At 42.6% G+C, this 20,597-nt stretch overlaps 2 protein-coding genes across 27 annotated transcripts in view; one reads left to right on the forward strand and one right to left on the reverse strand.

Moving 5' to 3' along the window:
- Nucleotides 1-19,304, reverse strand: part of LOC310894373 (nuclear pore complex protein Nup153-like) — a 58,770-nt gene extending 39,466 nt beyond the window's left edge. For 10 of the 17 annotated variants that reach the window (XR_014579864.1, XR_014579867.1, XR_014579868.1 and 7 more), the window contains exons 1-12: nt 17,109-17,369; nt 14,426-14,639; nt 12,058-12,306; nt 10,715-10,854; nt 10,510-10,632; nt 8,365-8,475; nt 8,189-8,227; nt 8,035-8,088; nt 5,623-5,781; nt 4,974-5,026; nt 2,166-2,292; nt 579-1,052 (exon numbers count right to left, since the gene is read on the reverse strand). Coding sequence is in view for 5 of the 17 variants with exons in the window: in XM_083824369.1 (XP_083680495.1) it covers nt 579-1,052; nt 2,166-2,292; nt 4,974-5,026; nt 5,623-5,781; nt 8,035-8,088; nt 8,189-8,227; nt 8,365-8,475; nt 10,510-10,632; nt 10,715-10,854; nt 12,058-12,306; nt 14,426-14,639; nt 17,109-17,354 (1,989 nt within the window). In the remaining 12 variants the exon portion in view is untranslated. Of the gene's footprint in view, nt 1-578; nt 1,053-2,165; nt 2,293-4,973; nt 5,027-5,622; nt 5,782-8,034; nt 8,089-8,188; nt 8,228-8,364; nt 8,476-10,509; nt 10,633-10,714; nt 10,855-12,057; nt 12,307-14,425; nt 14,640-17,108 lie in introns of all 17 variants that reach the window. The other 7 variants (XM_083824371.1, XM_083824370.1, XR_014579863.1 and 4 more) reach the window with 5 other exon arrangements.
- The window catches only part of LOC310894376 (nuclear pore complex protein Nup153-like), a 174,376-nt gene that overhangs the window by 125,904 nt on the left and 27,875 nt on the right, over nt 1-20,597 (forward strand). The window lies entirely within an intron of this gene.

A 20,597-nucleotide genomic window follows, 5' to 3' on the forward strand; every position in this document is an offset into this window, starting at 1 on the left:
TCTTTCCCCCAGCATTTATTGCTGAGCACGATGCTAAATGGTGTGGAATATCCCTTCGGTCCTCTGGGCTCCGCTGTCCTGGCTGAGTGCCCTCCCAGCCTCTTGTGCATCCCCGACCTCCTCGCTGGCAGGGCAGCGTGAGACACAGAAAAGGACTTGTCACTGTGTAAGCACTGCTCAGCAACAGCTAAAACACCAGTGCCTTACCAACACTGTTTTGCTCACAAATCTGCAACACAGCATCATCTAGCATCATCTACTACGAAGAAAATTAACTCTACCCCTGCCAAAACCACTATAAATAACGTGGCATAAAGTCCACACCCCCCTTCCCCCGCAGACTTCCACAGCATTTGAAGCAGTTATACAATCACGTTAAATGGGAGTTGGCAGGCTCTAAGACTGAGAGAAGCAGAATCAAAACATTTATGCCTTTTTCCCCAAACTGGCATACAACCCCAATTCATTCAGCTGCGTAGAAACTAATATTTGTTAGTTTCATGAGCACCACAGAAAAAGTCAACTCGCAATAAAGCAGTATACTCATTGTAAACATTATTTATAGCATAAAGATCTACCTTGCCCGCCGCCGTCGCTGCTGCATCTGACATGCCTGCCGCCTCCGTTGAATTTGCCACGCTTGTCGTTGCCGCTGTTGACCTTGATATGTCCTTTGTCATCAGCAGATATGGCATGCCCGCCGCCATTATTGGATATGTCAAGCCTGAGGGCACTGTTGAACACGTTATGCCCGACGTCGCCGTTGTATATATCATGTCCTCCACCTCCTCCTCTGATAGATCTGTCAAGTCCTCCACCTCCGATGGATCTGTCATGCCCTCCACCTCTGATGGATCTGTCATGCCCTCCACCTCTGATGGATTTGCCATGCCCGTCGCAGCTGCTGGAGTTGCCGTGCTCATTGCTGCTGTTGAAACAGCGCTCGGTGACGCTGAGACAGCGCTACTACCAACGAAACTAGAATTGAACTGAGGCAGCGATGCAGCACTGATGGGTAGGGGTATGTTCGGTAGCACTGGTTCCTCCACTTCCTAAAGTTGCAAATTTTAATTTTTCTTATACAAGACATACTACTTTCTCACCCCATCGCACCCAATTTATTAACAAAATTAAATAGAACAAAAATCCATACAAATTAAGAGAAAGTAAGTTTCCAGAAGAAATCCCGATCTCCCCACCTCTGTCTACCACGTCATTTTAATTTATGGCAGGCCTGCTTCCACATTATACTCTATTCAACAACTGTACAGCAAGAACACTGAAAGTTAACTCAGGCAGGGATGTAAGTTGGTACTACTGATATTCAGTGCATCCTGTAGCTTACATCTGTTTCACAGTTTTGATTTGAAAAGTTTATGGAACTGTTGATATTTGGACCATTATTTTATTTGCGTTACAGGAATAAACAACAGTGTTTACGATTTCTTTATATTGCATCATCCGGAAGTCCCATTTAATGATTTGAAACTTAAATTAACTTAAATACTTAATATTAACTTAATATTAATTAAATACTTAATGTTAACGTAAATACTTAAATTAACTTACAGGCAGCTTATATAACATCCAATAAAAGAAAAAATAATCTGAATATTCATGGTCATAGTTTTATGGAATAGATTTTTCCTATTAAAATGAGAAAAAAACTCTCTCACAATGAGTTTGGTGAGTATCAAAAACTGAGTCATCGTTAGCAGACATGCAGAATGCTCTCTTCTACTACTCTTTTTCACACTCTTGGCCTGTATCTTTCTGTATGACTTAAATATGAAACCAAAAATTAAGCTTTTTTTTTCTTTTTATACTTGGCACTCGTTTCAAGTATCATTCCTGTAGAAAAACTATACAAACCTTCACCAAAACTTCTCTTCTTAGGACTCATTCATTCAATTGCTAACGAGAAATGTTATAGTTTGAAGAATCTCCAAGGTAAGAGAATTAAAAATTTCAAAATTACATAAGCAAAGTTCAGGTATTCAAACACAGGAAATCAATTGGAGCCTGCTCTGAAACCCACAAGAAAACAAAAACAATGCAAAAATAAAGCGGTATTGTTATAATTTACTATGATGCAATAAAACTGACACACTTAGCTAGTTACTTCAGTAAGCTCAGTGACAGCAATTAATTTAAGAGTCACTTACCTGTTCTTGTACAGCTCTTGATAAATAGTGTATTCCTCTTTCCCTTCTCATTTTGCCGCCTCCGCTACTCACTCCTGAAGACAGACCATTGGACGCAGCAGTACTGAATTTGTAGCTGGTCACATTGCTAGCACACGACAGTACAGAAGTTGGGGGAAACAAGAGAAAAAAAAATTACCAGCCAAATTTTTTTTTCAAGATATTAGAGCTGTTATTAGTCCTAGAATTGAAACCTGCTGATCAGAAAAAAACTAAAGCTGTCTCACAAGTTGCTAAACGCTGGTAAATACTTGATGTTCTAAACAGGAAAAACTTTATTAACAGCAGCAATGAAAAGGACATACATAAGTGCACCGTTCACACGGGAACAATGACTAAGCCAGAAGACCTGAAATAGAAGAGCTGATTTAGATTGTTATTTTCCAGTGCTTCCTTTAAATAGGACTGGTTCTCTGATTCTGCGATGCACGTGTATCTTTTGCAGGGATATAAAAGAACAGCTCACAAAAATACAGAAAGAGTGCGCATATGCACACATACACATGGGAAACACTGCCAACAGCTCTGATAGAATAGGGACGCCTCAGACTTGTGTGGCAAGGTAATATGGCCTAAGCTTCAGAAGCAGCTCTGGCTTTCATGTGGCCATCAGCAGGAACAGCAGAGGTGTTTGGGTATGCCAACATTCCAGAAGTCTTTTCAGACATGAATACAGATCCCTTTTGTAAGGCATACAAAGGCGTTTTTCTGGTACTTAAAAAAGCCTAGCTCAAAACCAGAAAGATATCCTAATCCAAGAGCAAATGGGGAAAAAATAACCCAAACCAGAAGTGGAATAGGGAATAACTCTAACAAAAGTACTATGGCAAGAAAATGAAGTATGCCTGGAAAAACCGTGACATCAAAGCTTATCTTGCAGCCAATCAGTCAGTCAGTACAAAAGTGCATTAGATCGCACTGGAAGACACCAGGTCAAACTCCCACAATACTGAGGAGGAGAACTGGTCTAAACTTGTCAAATACTTGACAACAGCCTGCTTAGCACTGTAACTGCATAGAGGAAGACAGATCCCTAAGGCATATGCTCAGATTTTTCTCTAATCCGAACTGTCAATCCATTAGAATTCTGAAAAAAGTCTTACATCAAAATAGATCTTCATTCAGACAACTATCGCTTGCCCATAACAGCCCATATTCCTCTTTCTGTTAACACCTGTGAGCTTCAAGGGGGCAAAGACAGTTGTCAGCCTTCAAGCAAGTCTAATCTACAATTGGACTCAGGTTTAAAATATATACACACACACACACACACATAGATATATAGCATTGGTGGGCCAGAGATTTACTGAGTATTCCAACTCAACTGTCCAAAGGGACTCTTGCCAGCAGATCAGTGTGGTGCTCCTGCTCCAGAACATGGCACCCAACAGAGACCAGCATCACAAAAAACACTACCACCACTACCTACTCTACAAACAAAAGGTAGGGCACTGCAATAAACTTTGTGAACGAAATCAAAAGCAGTATGACTTTGCTGTATCTCCTTCCTAAATGGAGAAGTAGAAAGGAGTTCTAACAGAGACAATTTAGAACAGTTTGAAAAAAACATAATTAAAACCCAGCACCTGATTGCACCTGTACCAGAACCTTAAAGCCAGTCGCTTCCACCCCTAAAAAGGTGGTTGTTGTGAAGTCCAACTTTTAGATGCCAAAACAAAGTGTTGAGTTCTTTCTGCAAGCCAAAGAATGCCCATGGTCACCTAAGAATTGCTTGGCAGATGAGCATAGAGTCAACAAAATTCCCTGCTACTGTTCTTTGAAAAGAGCGACCCCCTAAAAACCGAGTGCAAAGTCTCTTAACTCAAGCATTATTACCCAAAACACCATTTGCCCAGAAGGAAAAGCCATCAATATTATCTGGAGGATAACTCATTTGACCTAAACCAAGAAAGCAGTGTAACACAAAGCAGTCTCCTCAAGAAGAAATTCAATTAATTCTGCTGGATTTTTTTTATTTTAGAGATGAGTTAGCATTTGGCCTCAAATGATTCTAAAGAACACATGGTCTTCATGTGAACTCAAAGCAGACAATTAACTTCATCATGAAAGGAGTATTAAAAAAAAGAATAATAAATCATAAACCTTCCTCCATGTTTTTGCTTAAAAAATAAAGAAAAAAACACATCAATAAACATCCTCCTGAACTGTAACTCACTTCCCCTACTTCACCTTCTAAAGAATGCTTCAGAAAGAATCATCCCATTAGGACAGAGCTTTCAAACTGCAAGCAATTAAATAGCTAAAACTAATAGCTTTTCCCCTAGGGAACATTAGGAGGGACAAATTATTTTGTTATAAGTAAACTGAGTTATAAACCATGAAATATCTGTCAAAGCAAAATTTGTAACACTACAGATTTAGTTAAACTACAAAATGAGCCATATTTCCTGTAGAAGGAAAAAATAAGGCCTTCAATAGCAAAGATCCTTTCTGTGGATACAGCATTATAACGTGCCTCGTTTCCCATCTTCATATCCTACTCAGAAGATAAACTTGGGATAAAAAGTGGTGTATCAGTAGTTTTATTCTTGCTCATCTTCCTTCCTTTCATAAAAACAACAATTTTCTCAAAGTTATATTGATCTTCAAACACAATCCAGACTTTGCAGCTGCCTCAAAATACAAAATTTTCATTGGATTTCCCATTCCTTTTACTGAGAACTGTCACCACCTTTCAGGTGCAGACCGTACTGAAAAAGGAGATTTCTTTCTTCCTTCAAGTAAGTTTTAAATTAATAGATGTCATACCTTTCAGATGGTTCTGCTCGCTGTTCTGCAGGCAAAGTCTTCTCTCTCATCCCCTGCAAGTTAAGTTTAGTTCAAGACTTAGCTGAATATGTACAGAATACACAAAGTACCAACAACCACTTAATATGGTTTTTTGTGGTTTTTATTTTATTTATTTATTTTTAATTTTATAGCACTGAATACACCTCACCTACTTAACGTTGTTCCCTAATTCAGCATTGTGGGTACAGTTCAGTTAAATTTTGGGGCTAAAGTAAGCATCACTGCTTCACTCAGCATTGAGGACAAACTGATAGAACACTAAATCAAATTTGTCAAATCCTCCAACAAAGAAAGTAATTACTTTAAACAAAATGACAAAAATTGTGTGTGTGGGGGGGAGAGTTTTCATCAAAACTTGTGTTTACCAACCCCGTAAAAGGGACATACTTTTCTGTTTTCTATCATTTATCAACAAGAAAAAAAAAAAAACTCTACCCCCCTAAAAACTAAGCAGTTGCTGCTATTTCACAATGGTTCCCACTGCCTTAAAGCTCGCCTCAAACATACTATCAGTACTTTTTGCAAAGATAGGATAACAATTGGTTTGAGAAACATTCCAAGACTGGAAAAAAAAAACAGGCACATAAGGACTCAAAAATGTACTCACTTGGAACTTTGTGTCTACTCTCTGGCAAATTTTGCTGGACTGAGTAGTTGAAGTCGGTGATGGTTCAGAATACCGCGTATAACGCATCGGTTGACGGTTTACCGTTGGTGTCACAAGTCTCTTAACAGGTGGAGGCTGGAATGCATTCTGGGATTCCAGCTTTGAAAGGGAAACAGCAATCAATTTATCCTTACGTCCACCCAAATTAATTCCAATATTTATTGATGAAAACAAATTACAGAACTATAAACCTCCCCCCATCGGTCTTGGCACTCAGTGAACGCAATTTGAAAATTCTAAAGACCGTTCAACTTGTAGAGGGAAATCACCAGAAAACCAGTAACGAAATCCATAAAGCTATATATAAGTAGCCAAAGTCTGACTGAATTCCATTTCAAAATTTGGCAGTTAGCTTCATAGACAAAATAATTCATGCTACCATAATTAAAATAACCCATGTTCCTAGAATATGCTCCTATCTTTTCCTCTGCCCACACTGTGATTTTTTTTTTTAGTAGCTTAATTCATTAATTTAACATTCGAAGTGTTAAGCAACTAATTATACAGGCTTCTGGGCTTCACATTCCCTACATTTTCCCCCTTCAAAGTTACACAAATAATAGAACACACTCAAAAAAAAAAACAACTTGTCAGTCTTACAATAATCTCATTCATTAAAATATGATCCAATGCTTTACATGTGCATTAGATGCACTTCAAGTAGTGGGTTTGACTTCCCTTTTCAAAGCATTTTCACAGACCAGAGTTAATTTTTAACACAGACCACTGCGTGTTCTGCAAAACTGACTTAACTGAACTGTCAGACAGAAAACAAACCCTAAAGGCTACAAGATTTACCGATGGCTCCGCCTGCGGTCTTAAGGATCAGAAAATACAGTCTTAGGAAGCATGCTATTGTTCAAATCAATACCAACAGGAAATTTTTGTTTACGCTGCAGCTTTAATTTCACAGTATCTCCCAGCTCTTAGTAATAGGATTCACACTCTCTCTAAAGTATATAAAAATGCGTCTTTCTAAAAAATATTACATTCAGTTTGAAACCTTGAATAAGACATGTTTTATGTAAGTTCACAAATCTACTTCGAGTGAACGACGGTTCATTGCTGGTTTTAAAGGTAAAAAAGAAAAATATTAATTCCCCCAGTTAGGGCACACTGTCCCTTTGCTCATTAGAACAGAAGATGAAAAGTTTGCACATCTTGTTATTTCCTTCAGGCACCTGATCCTCAAGTGGTCATTTAAGGGTTTTGCAATTTAATAAGCCCAAGGATACCCCTAACTAAAGTCGTCAAAAAAAGATGACTAGTTTTCATTTTTTAAAGAAAATGAAAGGAAATCATGCTTTACCACAGCATTATCACCAGTTCTGTGCTACCTCCAAATAGGAATTTAGGAGCGTTAAGATTTATAGCGTCGGAAAAGAAAAAGAAAAAAAAAAACCTCTACCCCCCTAAAAACTAAGCAGTTGCTGCTACATTCATTTTAGAACTTTACCAAATGGAGATTGTGCTGGCTAAACAATACAGAGATTGAAAGAGTTAAAAGCAATAAGCAACCAGTATTACTGTCCACTTTGATTTCCAGCCTAAGAAGCCCATACACTTAACAAGTGGTCATTTGTACACTCAGACTGATACTGGAAACACAGATGTTTTCGCAGAAAGAGATGCCCATTTAATTTTATGGAAAATTTATCAGACTCCAACGATGGTTCATCGCTGGTTTTAAAGGTAAAAATGAAAAATATTAATTCCCCCAGTTAGGCATTTAATACACCAAGAGCTATTGTGCCTGGTACAGTTTTGCAATTTAATGATACCCCTAACTAAAGTCATCAAAAAAAGATGACTAGTTTTCATTTTTTAAAGAAAATGAAAGGAAATCATGCTTTACCACAGCATTATCACCAGTTCTGTGCTACATCCAAATAGGAATTTAGGAGCGTAAGATTTATAGCGTCGGAAATTAACAATTTTCCTCCTCTTTACTTTGAATGGTGATAAAAAGCACAAAAACTAGTTTTCTGTGCCCGAATGAACACGGAAGTCTGTACAAAGTCTATATGACCACTCAATCAGTATTTTTCTATTTGTGATCATTTCTTCAAGAGAAAACTTGCCTCAACAGGAATTTTAATATGCAGCTTCACCCCGAGTTGGGGGACAAGATAAAACGACTTGGTGTGTTCTAGAGTTGTTGCTCTCAACTTACAAAGATAACATAATTCTTAACCTGAGTAATCTTCACAACCCATCATCTATTGTGGATACATGCCAATATTAACTTGATTTGATGTCTATGTTGTCACTGAGGTTTGAGAAAATTTTTCTAATAGTGATAAAGCATTGAAAAAGTTATCTACCTCAGCTTAAGACATTATTGGTTCTTACCTTTCTTCGTTTGGACTGGAAGTCAGTAATATCCGGTTTATCTATGTCCGGAGGCTAAGGGAAAAAAAAAAGCATAACTATTAGAGGGCAATTTTTTTTTCCTGAGAGAGAGGGTTCCCTGCAACAAAAATATGGGGGTTCACGGTCAACTTACACAACACAGCGGCAAAACAGATGCCATTCTTTTAGCATCCTGTTGAAAAAACAGCGCAATAAATTAAACCTGCCACAACGTAAGGAAGAATAGTTTTATCTTTATCCTTTGATGGCACATTTACTAAGTTTTATAAACACATGAAGCAAAAACAGATTAAAAGAAGTGCTATTTACCAACAAAGGGCTTGACAGCTTCTCCATTGCCTCCAAGATGCGCCGTGCTGAGGTACTTAAGGTAGCGCGGGACCGCACAGTTTCTTGTCTAGCTTTCGCTCTCCTTTGTGCCTGAAAAATTAGCATTTTAAGTGTTACAATGGTCAATTCTGAGCTAAAGAGGCATGTATTTTACGTCCCAAGGCTACACTGATGATACAATCAATATATTCTGATGACAGAGAAAAATGCAGTCACTGGGAGTTTAAGCCATAAAGAAGAGAATACATTCGGAGTTTAATGAAGTTTACCTTGGGCCTCAGTGCATCTTGCACGTGCTTGTTGCACGAGCAATAAAAGAACTCCGTACTTGTAAAAGGTCAAGACGGATGATGCTAGGACTGCTAAGGCCTCCGAAGCAGTAATCAGGGAAACAGAACTCAAGAAAAGGCTTGTGGTACAGAAAGCATTTTCAGTAACAACACAGACCTCAGAGTTTCACGATGGTCTAAGTGTACCATCTTAAAATCAGTGTATACAATCATAACCAGGAACTAGTTTTACTTCTCTCTTGCTTCCTCCCTTCCCCCAAGATTAAAGTTGGCTGCAAATCTTTGTCTTAAAAGATAAAGATCTGATTTAAACTGTAACAGATCTAAACATTACACTGAAAAAGTAAACTGTTTATTTGCACCACCCAACTTCAAATATCAGTCAAAAACTTCCTTTGGTGTGACTTTTTTTCTTCCCAGGTTAAACCCCTCAAATAACCACACTGTGCTTATCACACCATGTGAAGACAGGAAGCAGACCACGCAGCATAGAAAAACACAAGTGAGACTCACAGAACCACAGAATGGTTAAGGTTGGAAGTGACCTCTAGAGTACGCCTGGTCTACCCCCCCGCTCAAGCAGGGCCACCCCGAGCAGGTTGCCCAGGACCATGTCAAGTCAGCTCTTGAAGACCTCCAAAGAGGGAGACTCCACAGCCTCTCCGGGCAACCTGTGCCAGGGCTCCATCACCCGCACAGTGCAAAAGCATTTCCTGATGCTCAGACAGAGCCTCACGTTTCAGTTTGTGCCTGTTGCCTCTTGACCTGGCACTGGGCACTGCTGAAAACACAATGGCTCTCTATGCTCTTTGCACCATCCATTCAAGTATTTATATACACCAATAAGATCCCCCCAAACCTCCTCTCCTCCATGCTAAACGGGCCCAGCAGTCTCTGCCTCTCCTCAGAGGAGAGGTGCTCCCAGTCCCTTGATCATCTTGGTGGCCCTTCGCTGGACTCTCTAGCACCTTGCTGTCATTCACAGCAAGCAGCAAGAAGCAAGCTACTCTCTCCTTTAAAAGCCTAGTATTTTGGTTCCTCTTTTTACCATAATGCAGTAATATTGTAAAAAACAAAAATAGCCGACCAAAGAGGGTTCCCAGCTTTGCACCACAAGGTTTCAAGGTTTCCCGTAAGTGAGGTACTTGTACTGCCCTTTTTCCGTTGCAGAAATGGACTGTCAGAACAGAGCCAGCAAACCCGCGTTTTCATTTTCTTAAAATTCCTTTTGATTTATCGATAAAAGTCACTTTCATTTAAATACATTCCTACCAAACCTGATTTGACTTTCCTTTTCGATTCAGCTCTAGCTAATCAGAGTTGTCAGCAGTTTTTATTTGCTATTTCCAAGAACTCTTGGGGGCAAATGAAATGGACTGTCAGAACAGAGCCAGCAAACCCGCGTTTTCATTTTCTTAAAATTCCTTTTGATTTATCGATAAAAGTCACTTTCATTTAAATACATTCCTACCAAACCTGATTTGACTTTCCTTTTCGATTCAGCTCTAGCTAATCAGAGTTGTCAGCAGTTTTTATTTGCTATTTCCAAGAACTCTTGGGGGCAAATAACTCTCTTCAAGAACTATATGAATCGTTCAAAACAGAAAGCATGTTACTGCTTATCTTGAGACTGCATTTAGTCCTTCATGCCTCTGTGTAACAGAAGAACAAAGGATCAGCAAAGTTGATTTTAGATATTTTCAAAGACTGCAGGTTTATACAACATATCCATAGCATGAATGTAGGCATGCTTGGAAAACAAGATCCACAGATAAATATTAGCCAGGTTTGACTACTACATTTGACTACTAATACTACGCTACTTTTGTCATACCCGATAAGGTTCCGTTCTTTGCTGCCTTGATCTTACAGCTGCACCACCATAGGCCGTCTTTCCGGGGTAAAATGGAGAAAACCCAAGCTGGTTTTGCTTAAAAACAGATGTGCTTCCACGTGCCTACGGAAACACAGTACGATAGGTGGATAGAAAAACAGGTACACATTCAAACTGATTAAAAGAAATACTGTGCAGTACTTACAGGACACAGTCCTCCAAAAGCAGATAAACCGAATGCAGGTTTCTTAGAGCTAGCTGCAGAATGCTGCGAGAGGGAATGAGTTCTTTCAGCTCCTGCGGGCCAGAGCAGTGATGATGAAGTATTTTTTAAAACTGCAACATCTGCCAAAATGACGTATGCTAGATGTAAATGCCTCTCGTACGTACAGAACTTTAACAATAAAGATCACACTAATTCAAGTTCTTCAATACAGAAAAATAAGCATGACTTCAGCTTCCTTAAATAGATCAACTTCACGTACAGACTGAAAACCAAGTATCACCTACAAACTTGAAAACTGTTCACAGAGCTGCAAGTAGTTTTCACCAATCTTACCAAGTTAATACTGTGCTTCCAATGCAGATATTTTTTTCCTTCAGGCTAAGATAAAAGAGGACCGCATAAACATCAGTGCATTTGTACGGACAAAGCTTTTTTCTGTGTTGGTAAAAGGCTGGAGGCCAGCACAGATCATAATCGCACAGGTTTTAAACCTGGAAGATTCCCCAAAGGCTGCTCTAAGAGTTAACGATCTTCTGCCCATGTATGTTTTACGAAGACACACCAGAAAGTTCTAGTGCACTCAGGTTATATTGCTAAAGCCCAGCAACTCTACTCTCAGCTGTACAAAAGTTCTCTGGAAAACCTGCTGAGCACACGTCAGTCCCTGTCTATATGGGGGACTAGAAAAAGCTGCAAACCTGCTGTTCGCCCTTTCAGCGAGAAGACCTACGTACCAACCTACATCGACACGATGCTTATTTTTTATTTTAAAATGGTGTGCTTTCCTCAATGAATTTGGCAAAAGACATGAAAGTATTGACAGCTGAAGCCTTCTACCAAGAAAGGTCAAAAAACAGCCTATAGCTTATGTCAGAGTAGTTTCTTTATCTTCTCTTGCTGAAACACAGGAAAACATCTCGTGTTCCTATTTGTCACCTGCACTTATTCACATTTAACCAGCTGTCTGTTAGATATTCTGAGTCACTCTTCCTTCTAGACAATCAGCCTAGTTGTCAAGCTACGGCAAGTCAGCCTGATTTCCTACCGTCCCAGTTCAAAATTTACATATAACCTAGCTGAATGTGTATATTTCAGCATTGACTCTTTCTAACATCAGGGTATCATAAACGTATTCCAAAGCACGCTTCTATTAAAAAGGTGATAGGATTATATACTTCTAAAACACTAAAAATTCAATTTAATTCTCGCATCCAAAGTTGACATTCACCTATTTTATTTACTAAGGTGATGTGGAATATTAAAGAACGCAAGGTACTTCACATTAAAAAAAAAGTCAATTAAACAGAGAACACAAAAATCACCTTCATCAAATGCTCTAGAGGAGGAATCACTGGTTGTTGAGATGTTATCATCGTCTTGTTGAGAGGTAGAATCTTCTATTTCTTTTATCAAGGACAGCCTAGGACTGCCAATGCCAAATATAGAAGATGTCGAGGGCTGACAAGGTGGGACAGGAGAATCCAGCATGGTGTAACTCAGACGGCTCCGATGAAGAGAGGGCCTTGTTAACACAACTGGGAAGTTCAGTGCTGATCTACTTGTGGATGGTTCTAGACAAGAACAGGGAGATAATTAGCTTTGCTATAGACAAGCTCACAGAAGCCAAAACCTGTTTCCTATCGACAGCCATGCTATTGCCAAGTTCTAAGGCAAAAAGAGAGAAGCCAAATTTAACTTCTTCCTCACCCAGATAGGGTTGCATCTAACTGTCTGGCTACAACAACAACACTGCTTGCGATACACAGTATTAATGTTGCATCCAGAAGTAGTTAACTATGAGGTTTTACAACACCACATTCTGACCCCGTGCTCAAATGCTCTAACGCTGACTTGGCCGTTCACTAAATCAAACATATATACTCCTTCTCCCATGTACAGCTTGCAATAAGCTTTACAAAATTTGAGATTACACGGTAAATTACAGATAACACTGCAGCTTCCATAATATTGGAACAAAGGTTATATTAATCTGAATACACAACATGAAAATGAACGTTTGCAGTACTTTTTTCCCAAGTTCTTCCATATCAGCTCACGTTAGAGGCAAAACATCATCTCCTACCCATTAACTATTGGGATTTTGACCCAAGGGACAAGGATGTTGACCCAAGTAACCAGATGAGCATTTTTCCCTCTTGAAGCAAAGGGTCTGCAAACAATGCCAGTGGCCTGGAATAGGTGGCCTTGAAGTCTATCTTGCTAAATGAATGGAACTATTCATGGGTATTTTGCCTGATGAAAGCCTACTGTCTCTCCCAGGAATCTGGGCAATTCAAATGACTTTGAGCCACTATCCTCTTGATACTTGAACTGAAGCTTAAACTAGTTAGTTCAATCTTCATAACCACTGCAGTACCACTAATTAGCTCTCCAAACCATGAGCAGATTTTTAGGACAGCACCGTTTGAGATACAGAAAGGTATTCAGGCGGAAGGCCACCCAATATAGGCTCCAGCACACTGATACCTCAGAACTGAAGAAACACATTGGTTTCAAAATGTAGTAATAATTAAAAAAAAAAATCTTATTCTTAAGCATAGTAAGCGACACCCACGGACAGCAACATAAGCTGCAAAAGGTTCCAGGGTGTCCACCTGCTCCTGATCTCCTGGAGTTAGCAAGCTTGCAGTGCAGCTGTTCTTACTGAAAGCTCCTTTCACGCAGTTACATAGGAAAGCCAACATGTGTTCCTCAGTCACGAAGACCTTCTCTATTCTTTTCTCCAAACTCATTCCCAAGCTACAGCTACACACAAAGCCATCAATCTCCTTGTTTACAATTAGATGAGATTGGAGGCAAAGATATTTCCTCCTTATTTTTTGATTCTGCCAACAACAGAAGCAACTGACTTTCCACATTATCTATGGTTACCTACGCACGCTCAGACAAAACTTCTTTACTTATTAAAAGCTGACTTCCCCAAAACAGCTAATTTAAGAGAAACTCAAATAAGAATAGATGCAAATTTATACAACAGGACTACAGGAACAGTGAGAGGCACTGGATATAAGACAAATTAATCTTTCATGAGGTAAAGGACTTGCAAACCTCGTTGCCAACGGTCAAATACCTTTTCAAAGACACCCCCTCCCCCCGCGTAGACCTTAAAGTTATTGAATATTTTAAGGATAATAATCTCATAAACCACGTCCGTGCACAAGTTCCCCAGTTCACCATCAAGTTAACGAGGAACTTTACTAAATTGATCAAAGCCCAAAACAAAACAAAACAAAACAAAACAAACAAAGTCGGGACACGAGACGGAATTTTCCTCTGCCATTCTAGCATCTAGTCTTTTGTTTCGAAGACTGCAAAACAAATTAATTTTTTTAATTGCCTTAGGCAATTAGACAGATTTTCATTCCATATCTTTTAAAAGATGGAAAATGCAACCCAGCACACTTGCAAATGACTTATTTTCAGCATTTAGCACCTGGCTAATAGAGTACCTAAAGTTAACTGATGCCTTCCAAGAGCATAAGATGTATGCTTCGTAACTGTGTGTACAGTTTAAAGCTAAGACGGTTTCACAAACAGTTTTGACTTTTTTTGTTTTTTTTTTCATTCTGTCAAAACCCTCATTCCAATTTCCTTTTGAAATTCAGATTCAAAACTAGAAATCTGTGAATAAATACAGATGGCCAGAATTCCAAATGATTTTTCACATACCTCGTCTACTAATTCCTGCTGGTTCAGGCATGAATCTCTCATCGATTATGGTATCTTCATCTGAATAATCGTGGTGATAGTTTACCGGAGTCTCCTCCTGGTTTGCAGATTCATTTCTGTCTACACACTCCTCCTCACGCTTATTGAAATACTTCTGCAGCCAGGCCGGTACAATATTTTTCACCGTTTCTGTCATTCTGCTAATTATTCCCTGCTTGAAAGAAAAAACACTTGTTTAATTACAGAAACACAGTCAACAGCATATGCTGGGATACCACCTTCCACGGACCTTGAAGACAGATATTATACAGCAAATATTCAGAAGACGACGACGAGGTTGATCCCTGGCATAGGATCGCTACACTTCTGGTAAACCTAAAATTCACCTAAGATTGATTTACAACTACCTATCACTTTCTGCACTTCCAAGTGACCTTGGCAAGGTTCAAAGTTCTGAAACCTCTGCCAAAATTCACCAGCAGGTCGTCAATCTGCAAGGCTATCAGGAAACTCTACGCCTGAACAGCTCCTGACCTACAGACTTGTTCCAGGACTCTTCCTCTTCGCACCCTCACGTGAAAACCAACTAAACCAGAAGTTCAGCAATTATCTACTGCGACAGTCAGGACCATACTACCCATTAAAATCAGTGAATCTAAATATTTTCAATTTTAGTAATGCTGAATTGCAGTGACTATACGCACAAAAAACAGTTCTGCTCTCAACAGTCAGGCTAACCCAGAAGATGTCCTGGAAGAAACACAGCTATAGCTATAGCACCAGCACCTCCTCTTGCAAGAGCCTTCTAAAGCTGTTGCTGTATTTTGTAGAAGACTGACTCTGCGGCATACATCGGGTACGATCGGAGAATTCCCACCTGACCGAAAGCCCCAGGAACTACGGTTAAATAAAAGATACATTAATATAAATGAATATAATTAATAATAAAAATTAATAATAAAAATTAATATCCAGAAAGCAGACAATCATGAGCTAGGCATCCTGCTAATCATCCCTCCTGCAGGCAGGGGGAAAAAAAAAAAGTAAATTAGATCCAGAACTAGTTCCCAGGAACTTTGAAGCTGCTAACTATACTGTCTACAGTGCCCAGGCACCTTCAGAGCTTAATGGTAAGAGACAGAGGGTTTGGTGGGCTGTAATTACGATCAGAAGCACACAAAACACATCTATTTAAGTATTTCTAAGAATCGACTTATCGACTAAAGTTGTAGGGGGAAGGATGAGAAAAACAGCGGGGTAGGGATCAGAACCAGAGGTATAACCTCACAAAATCGCATCGGTCGCTTTCGTGCCTCCCCAACTGCATCACTGAGAGACAATTAACATTAAGCCACAGAACCTTCTGCAGAGTGGACATGATATTGAAAATAAACTGAAATTAATTGACAAATGCTCTAAGCAAGCTATCTGCTCAAAGCTCGTCCTTTTACGTTATGAACATTTGCACGATTCGTCTGGTTACAAAGCTAACTGCTATAATAAATGCACACATGTAACATCTATCAGTTTGTCTATTTATCAAATCATTAAAATTCTTCCCCGATAAGTTACTGTTAATTTGATCTGCGCTGGATGTGCAGCAGCCATTCTCTGTGCAGAATCCCCCAGATATCCCCACGCACGTGTTTGCTCTGGCACACTCTTTAAATAAACCTACTGGAAAACACGCAGAGATAACAGACAATGGAAAAGTTAGAAAACCATCTCCACTGATTATTTTTAATCCACGTGTAAGGTTTATCAGTTAGCTACACGGTGTCGGCACACGCAAGCTATGGCACTTTCAACATTAATGCACTGTTCAAGCCAGAGGTTTCAACGGTTGCTCTGTAAGCGTGGGGAATGTTTGCATTGCCCTTCCAGGCCAGCTTTAGATGGACAAGATTGATTGTCAATATATGGTATAAGGGACTTGGCATTTCTGCAAGTGATAAAAACCTAATTGAGCAGCTATCCATGCGTAGCGCTCCCTTGGTTTTGCATATGATAATCAATCCCCTCAGCTACGTTGCTCATTTCATAGCGGAGAGGTTTTGGCTGAACAAACATGTGCAGAGGGCATCTCCAGAGCATCTCTCTGGGCGTCCTGACATTTCTTAGCAAAGAGCTGCTGGGAGGGATCTCGGCGCGTCCCCCCTCCAGCACGGGGATTTTCACACCCCGAATTGACGGACCGCTTTCACCGTCAACCTGCTGTACCCTACAGCACAAACGAGAAGCAAAGCCTGGCAGGTAACGTTCAGAGAATTGATGATGGGCTGAGGAGGGGTGCAGGGAGCGGGGAAAGCCCTGGGGGTGGCACTGGGGGTCCTGAGGGCAGCGGGCTGGGGGTGAAGGGGAGGGGGAGGAGGGGGGTAATGGGCTGGGTAGAGGGGTAAGGGGGTAAGTAAGGGGCTGAGGGGATAACTGAGGGGGTTAGGAAGGGGCTGAGGGGGTAACTAAGGGGGTAACTAAGCCGTTGAGGGGGTAACTAAGGGGGTAACTAAGCCGTTGAGGGGGTAACTAAGGGGGTAACTAAGCGGTCGAGGGGGTAACTAAGGGGGTAAGGAGGTGGGTAGGGGGTAACTAAGGGGATAAAGGGGCGGGTAAGGTAAGGGGGTAAGTAAGGGGGTAACTGGTGGGCTGAGGGGGAAGGGCCCGCTGTGGGGGGGCCGCTCCTCACCCGCTTGCTCCTGGCACAGGGGGGCTTCGCGGCGCCCAAACGGTGGCGCCGCCTCTTCACCTTGCCGCCGGCCGCTCCTCCTCCTCCTCCTCCTCCTCCTCCTCCTCCTCCTCCTCCTCCTCCTGCTCCTCCTCCTCCTGATCGGGCTCCTGGGCTGCCGCCCGGCGCCCCGCCGCCACCGGCCCTGCCACCGCCGGCCATGCCGCTGCCGGTCGCGCCGCTACCGGTCGCGCCGCCCGAGGCCATACCGCCCCCCCCCCGCGTTCGGTGCCGTCACGGGGCCCCCCCGCCCCCCGCCGCCACGCGCCGCGGGGCCTGCCCTGCCCCTCGTGGGAATAAAAATGTTGTTTTTGCGGAGTTACGTTGTTTAAAGGTAAGGAATGGGGTATTGAGGTGTGCTTGCAGCGATAAGAACGCTTAGCAGGCGACCTTGTAAAACGCAGACAACCAGACTCCGTAGAACAATTCGGGGAAAATCACGGTGTTGAGTCAAGTCAGGTAAGTGAAGAAACATCACCGCTTCAACCAGTAGAAAAGTCAAATCTGAAATTTAACAGGCCGGCAACGGAAGGCCATGCATTGTCTGGGAAGCATCGGACAGATTGTGAGCCTGGATCACCCCCTCAGTGGGGAAACAGGGGAGGGTCCCGTCATCAAAAAGTATATAAACTGGGTTTTGGAACCAGCAGGGGCGCTCCTGCTCGTGGGACGCCCGCCACTGCGATCGCGAATAAATTCCTGCTTCGCTGAGCTCCTCGCCTGAGCCCAAGTTCTTGGCTACGGAGTGTTTCTCACAATTTGGGGGCTCGTCCGGGAGCCAGTCGCCTACTGGGGAGCCCCACCGCCGCAGCAGCAGGAAGGCATGCCCCGCTGATTTCAGCGGTCCTGTGCATCGACGGCGGCGGTTCTGCGGAGAGCTGACAGAGGGCCCGAGACTGATGAAAGAGGCAGGATCCGTGAAGGAGTGGGGAAGGGAAGAAGGCAGGCACTCCGGCTTTGAGAATCGATCCGGTAACTCTGTGCACAGACCAAGGTAAGAAATAGGAAGTATTGCCTTGGGGGTCGGGTGAGACTCTGTGTGCCGTGGGATTGAGACGTACTTTTGTACGGAGCGAGTGTGGAGTCCTGATCCGCGGTTCCGCAGCTCCGCGAGGGGCGCGGCCGGAGACGGACGAAGCGTGAGATAAGGGAGAGAAAGGAAGAGTCTCGGGAAATGCGGTGTATGGTAAGCCCTTGCACGGGGAAGTGCTTGGCAATACACCAGGGAAATTTGGTGTGCGGTAGTCCTCGCACGGACGGGACGCCCGCCACTGCGATCGCGAATAAATTCCTGCTTCGCTGAGCTCCTCGCCTGAGCCCAAGTTCTTGGCTACGGAGTGTTTCTCACACCCTCCCCCTCCCTCCCTCGCGCGCCCCCTCCCCTCACGGGAACGCGCGCCCCCCCCTCCCGCTGCCGCTCCCGTTCCTCGCCCCGCCCCGGTCCCGTCCCGGTCCCGCCGCCCTCCCGCTCCCGCCCTCAGGACCCGGCCGCCATAATGAACCCCGGCCCGGCCACCGTAAGCACGGGGCTAGGAGTCACCTCCAGAGCCTCCCCGCGCCGTGGCGCCGACCGCTGGTGTGCCGCAGCACCGCGCCGGGCGTGGGACGGCGCCCCGAGCCCACAGTGCTCGTCAGAAAAGCCCCGCACCGACAACCGATACCCCCGCACCGACAACCGATACCCCCGCACCGACAACCAACAGCCCCCACGCCGACAACCAACGCACAAGCAGTGTTTTAGGCCGGATTCGTGGCCCCGTTGGTCCGGGAAGCAGTCGTCACGCTAAATTCTACCCCACGGCAGGGGAACGATGGGCATCGTGACAGATCGCCGCCCCAGAAAATAAACACATAAATAAATAATAAAAACGATAACGGGACGTGAATCGTGCCCTTAATAACAGACATTGGGCAGTGAAATCACCGACTTCTGCAACAATACGTGCTCAGGGAACTGACTAAAACCCCTCCTGCATTGGCCATGTAATAGCTAGGCAAACATCACATAATGCTTCCCTCCCTCATGTACACCAAACCTATTAAGGCAACCATAGTAGTGTGATAACGTGATTTTTCTCCTCCAGATCAGCGTCAAAGGCAGCTACGCTAGGTTTGCTCATAAGTTCAAACGCTGCTTTATTTATTTATTTAAATGCCATTTTTCTTATTTAGAAGGATTTCCATAGGGTGACAGGCCTTTAATGACACTCACGACTCAGAAACATTTGCCGATGCAGTCAAACGGTGTCTATTAACGCGAGGCACTGAAGTTAATTGGTATTAAAAATGAGCCAAAACGAAAGGCAAGTATCTGCGTGTCCAGCAGAATGACAGCGATCATCACCATTTGATCAACCTTCCCCCCACTCTCTGTTGCAGCTAGGTACAATGAAAAGAGTTTATGAAATCATTACGGGACATTCTTGTAGAAAACTTCCTCAAGCTTGGAAGAAAAAAAAACATTTCAGCTAAGTAAAACAGAAAATAACTGGAAGAAGTGAAGTATGGCGGTGTTGGAAAAGTTGCTTCAAAGACTTGTTTAATTAAAAAGAAGGAAGAAAGCAAGTTCCTACTGCAATCCCATCTTTGTCAAACTGATGGCGGGCACCAGTACGATGTGTTCAGCTAACACAGGCTGGAAGTTGTAACTGCAGCTGTGAAGTTTACCCAGTAAAAAGACTCCGCAAAGCATTCTAGCAGTTCCGATGCAATCACTGCTTCCTGAATTTGTGACTCATGGTTAACACGGCAGTACAGGAAGAAGTCTGGCATTCACTGTGCTCTTACGGTAAAGAATCTGCCCTGCGCACACCATCCCAAGCCAGGTATGCGCTCCTAACAGGAAAGGACGATAGGCTGATAAGTCTCAGCAGAGGGAAAAAGACATCAGAGAACTACTTTATAACAGCAGCACGCGGGCTGCAACCAACGTTCTCTTCCTCTCATCGTTTTCATTTCTGTGGACTCCAAGAGAATACACTCCCAACATTTTTCAGCTCTGGAGAACAAACAGCCCAACCAATCTCATTCACTGAACTACAAAACTGGTATTTTCGCTATCTAGTCTGGAAAAGGAGGCGCACGTCTCTAACGTACAGTGTAGAGACCTTGTTAATAGGCAAAGTCTGCATAAAATAGGTGGCCACAGCCTGATTTTCTGACGTTCAGGGCCTTGGGTCACACACCACCACAGCATCAGACTTAATGAAGTCACCAATCTATGTGGGCCCCTCATTACACAGGTCACATGTTATGGACCAACCTCTCAAAGGCCAAAAAACAGCACTGATACTGCCGGGCCAACACATATCTGTAGCATCCCATTTCTGGGTGACAACACAATGAATGTTTCCACAAAGTACTCGATGCAACCTAACTACTGTGTTTGGTGATGCAAAGCAAGCCGTGTCAAAGCAGCGTAGCACCCGGGCACATTCCTGGAAGATGTTT

This window comes from Anser anser (assembly GCF_964211835.1).
Source record: "Anser anser genome assembly, chromosome: 2".
Lineage (NCBI taxonomy): Eukaryota > Metazoa > Chordata > Aves > Anseriformes > Anatidae > Anser > Anser anser.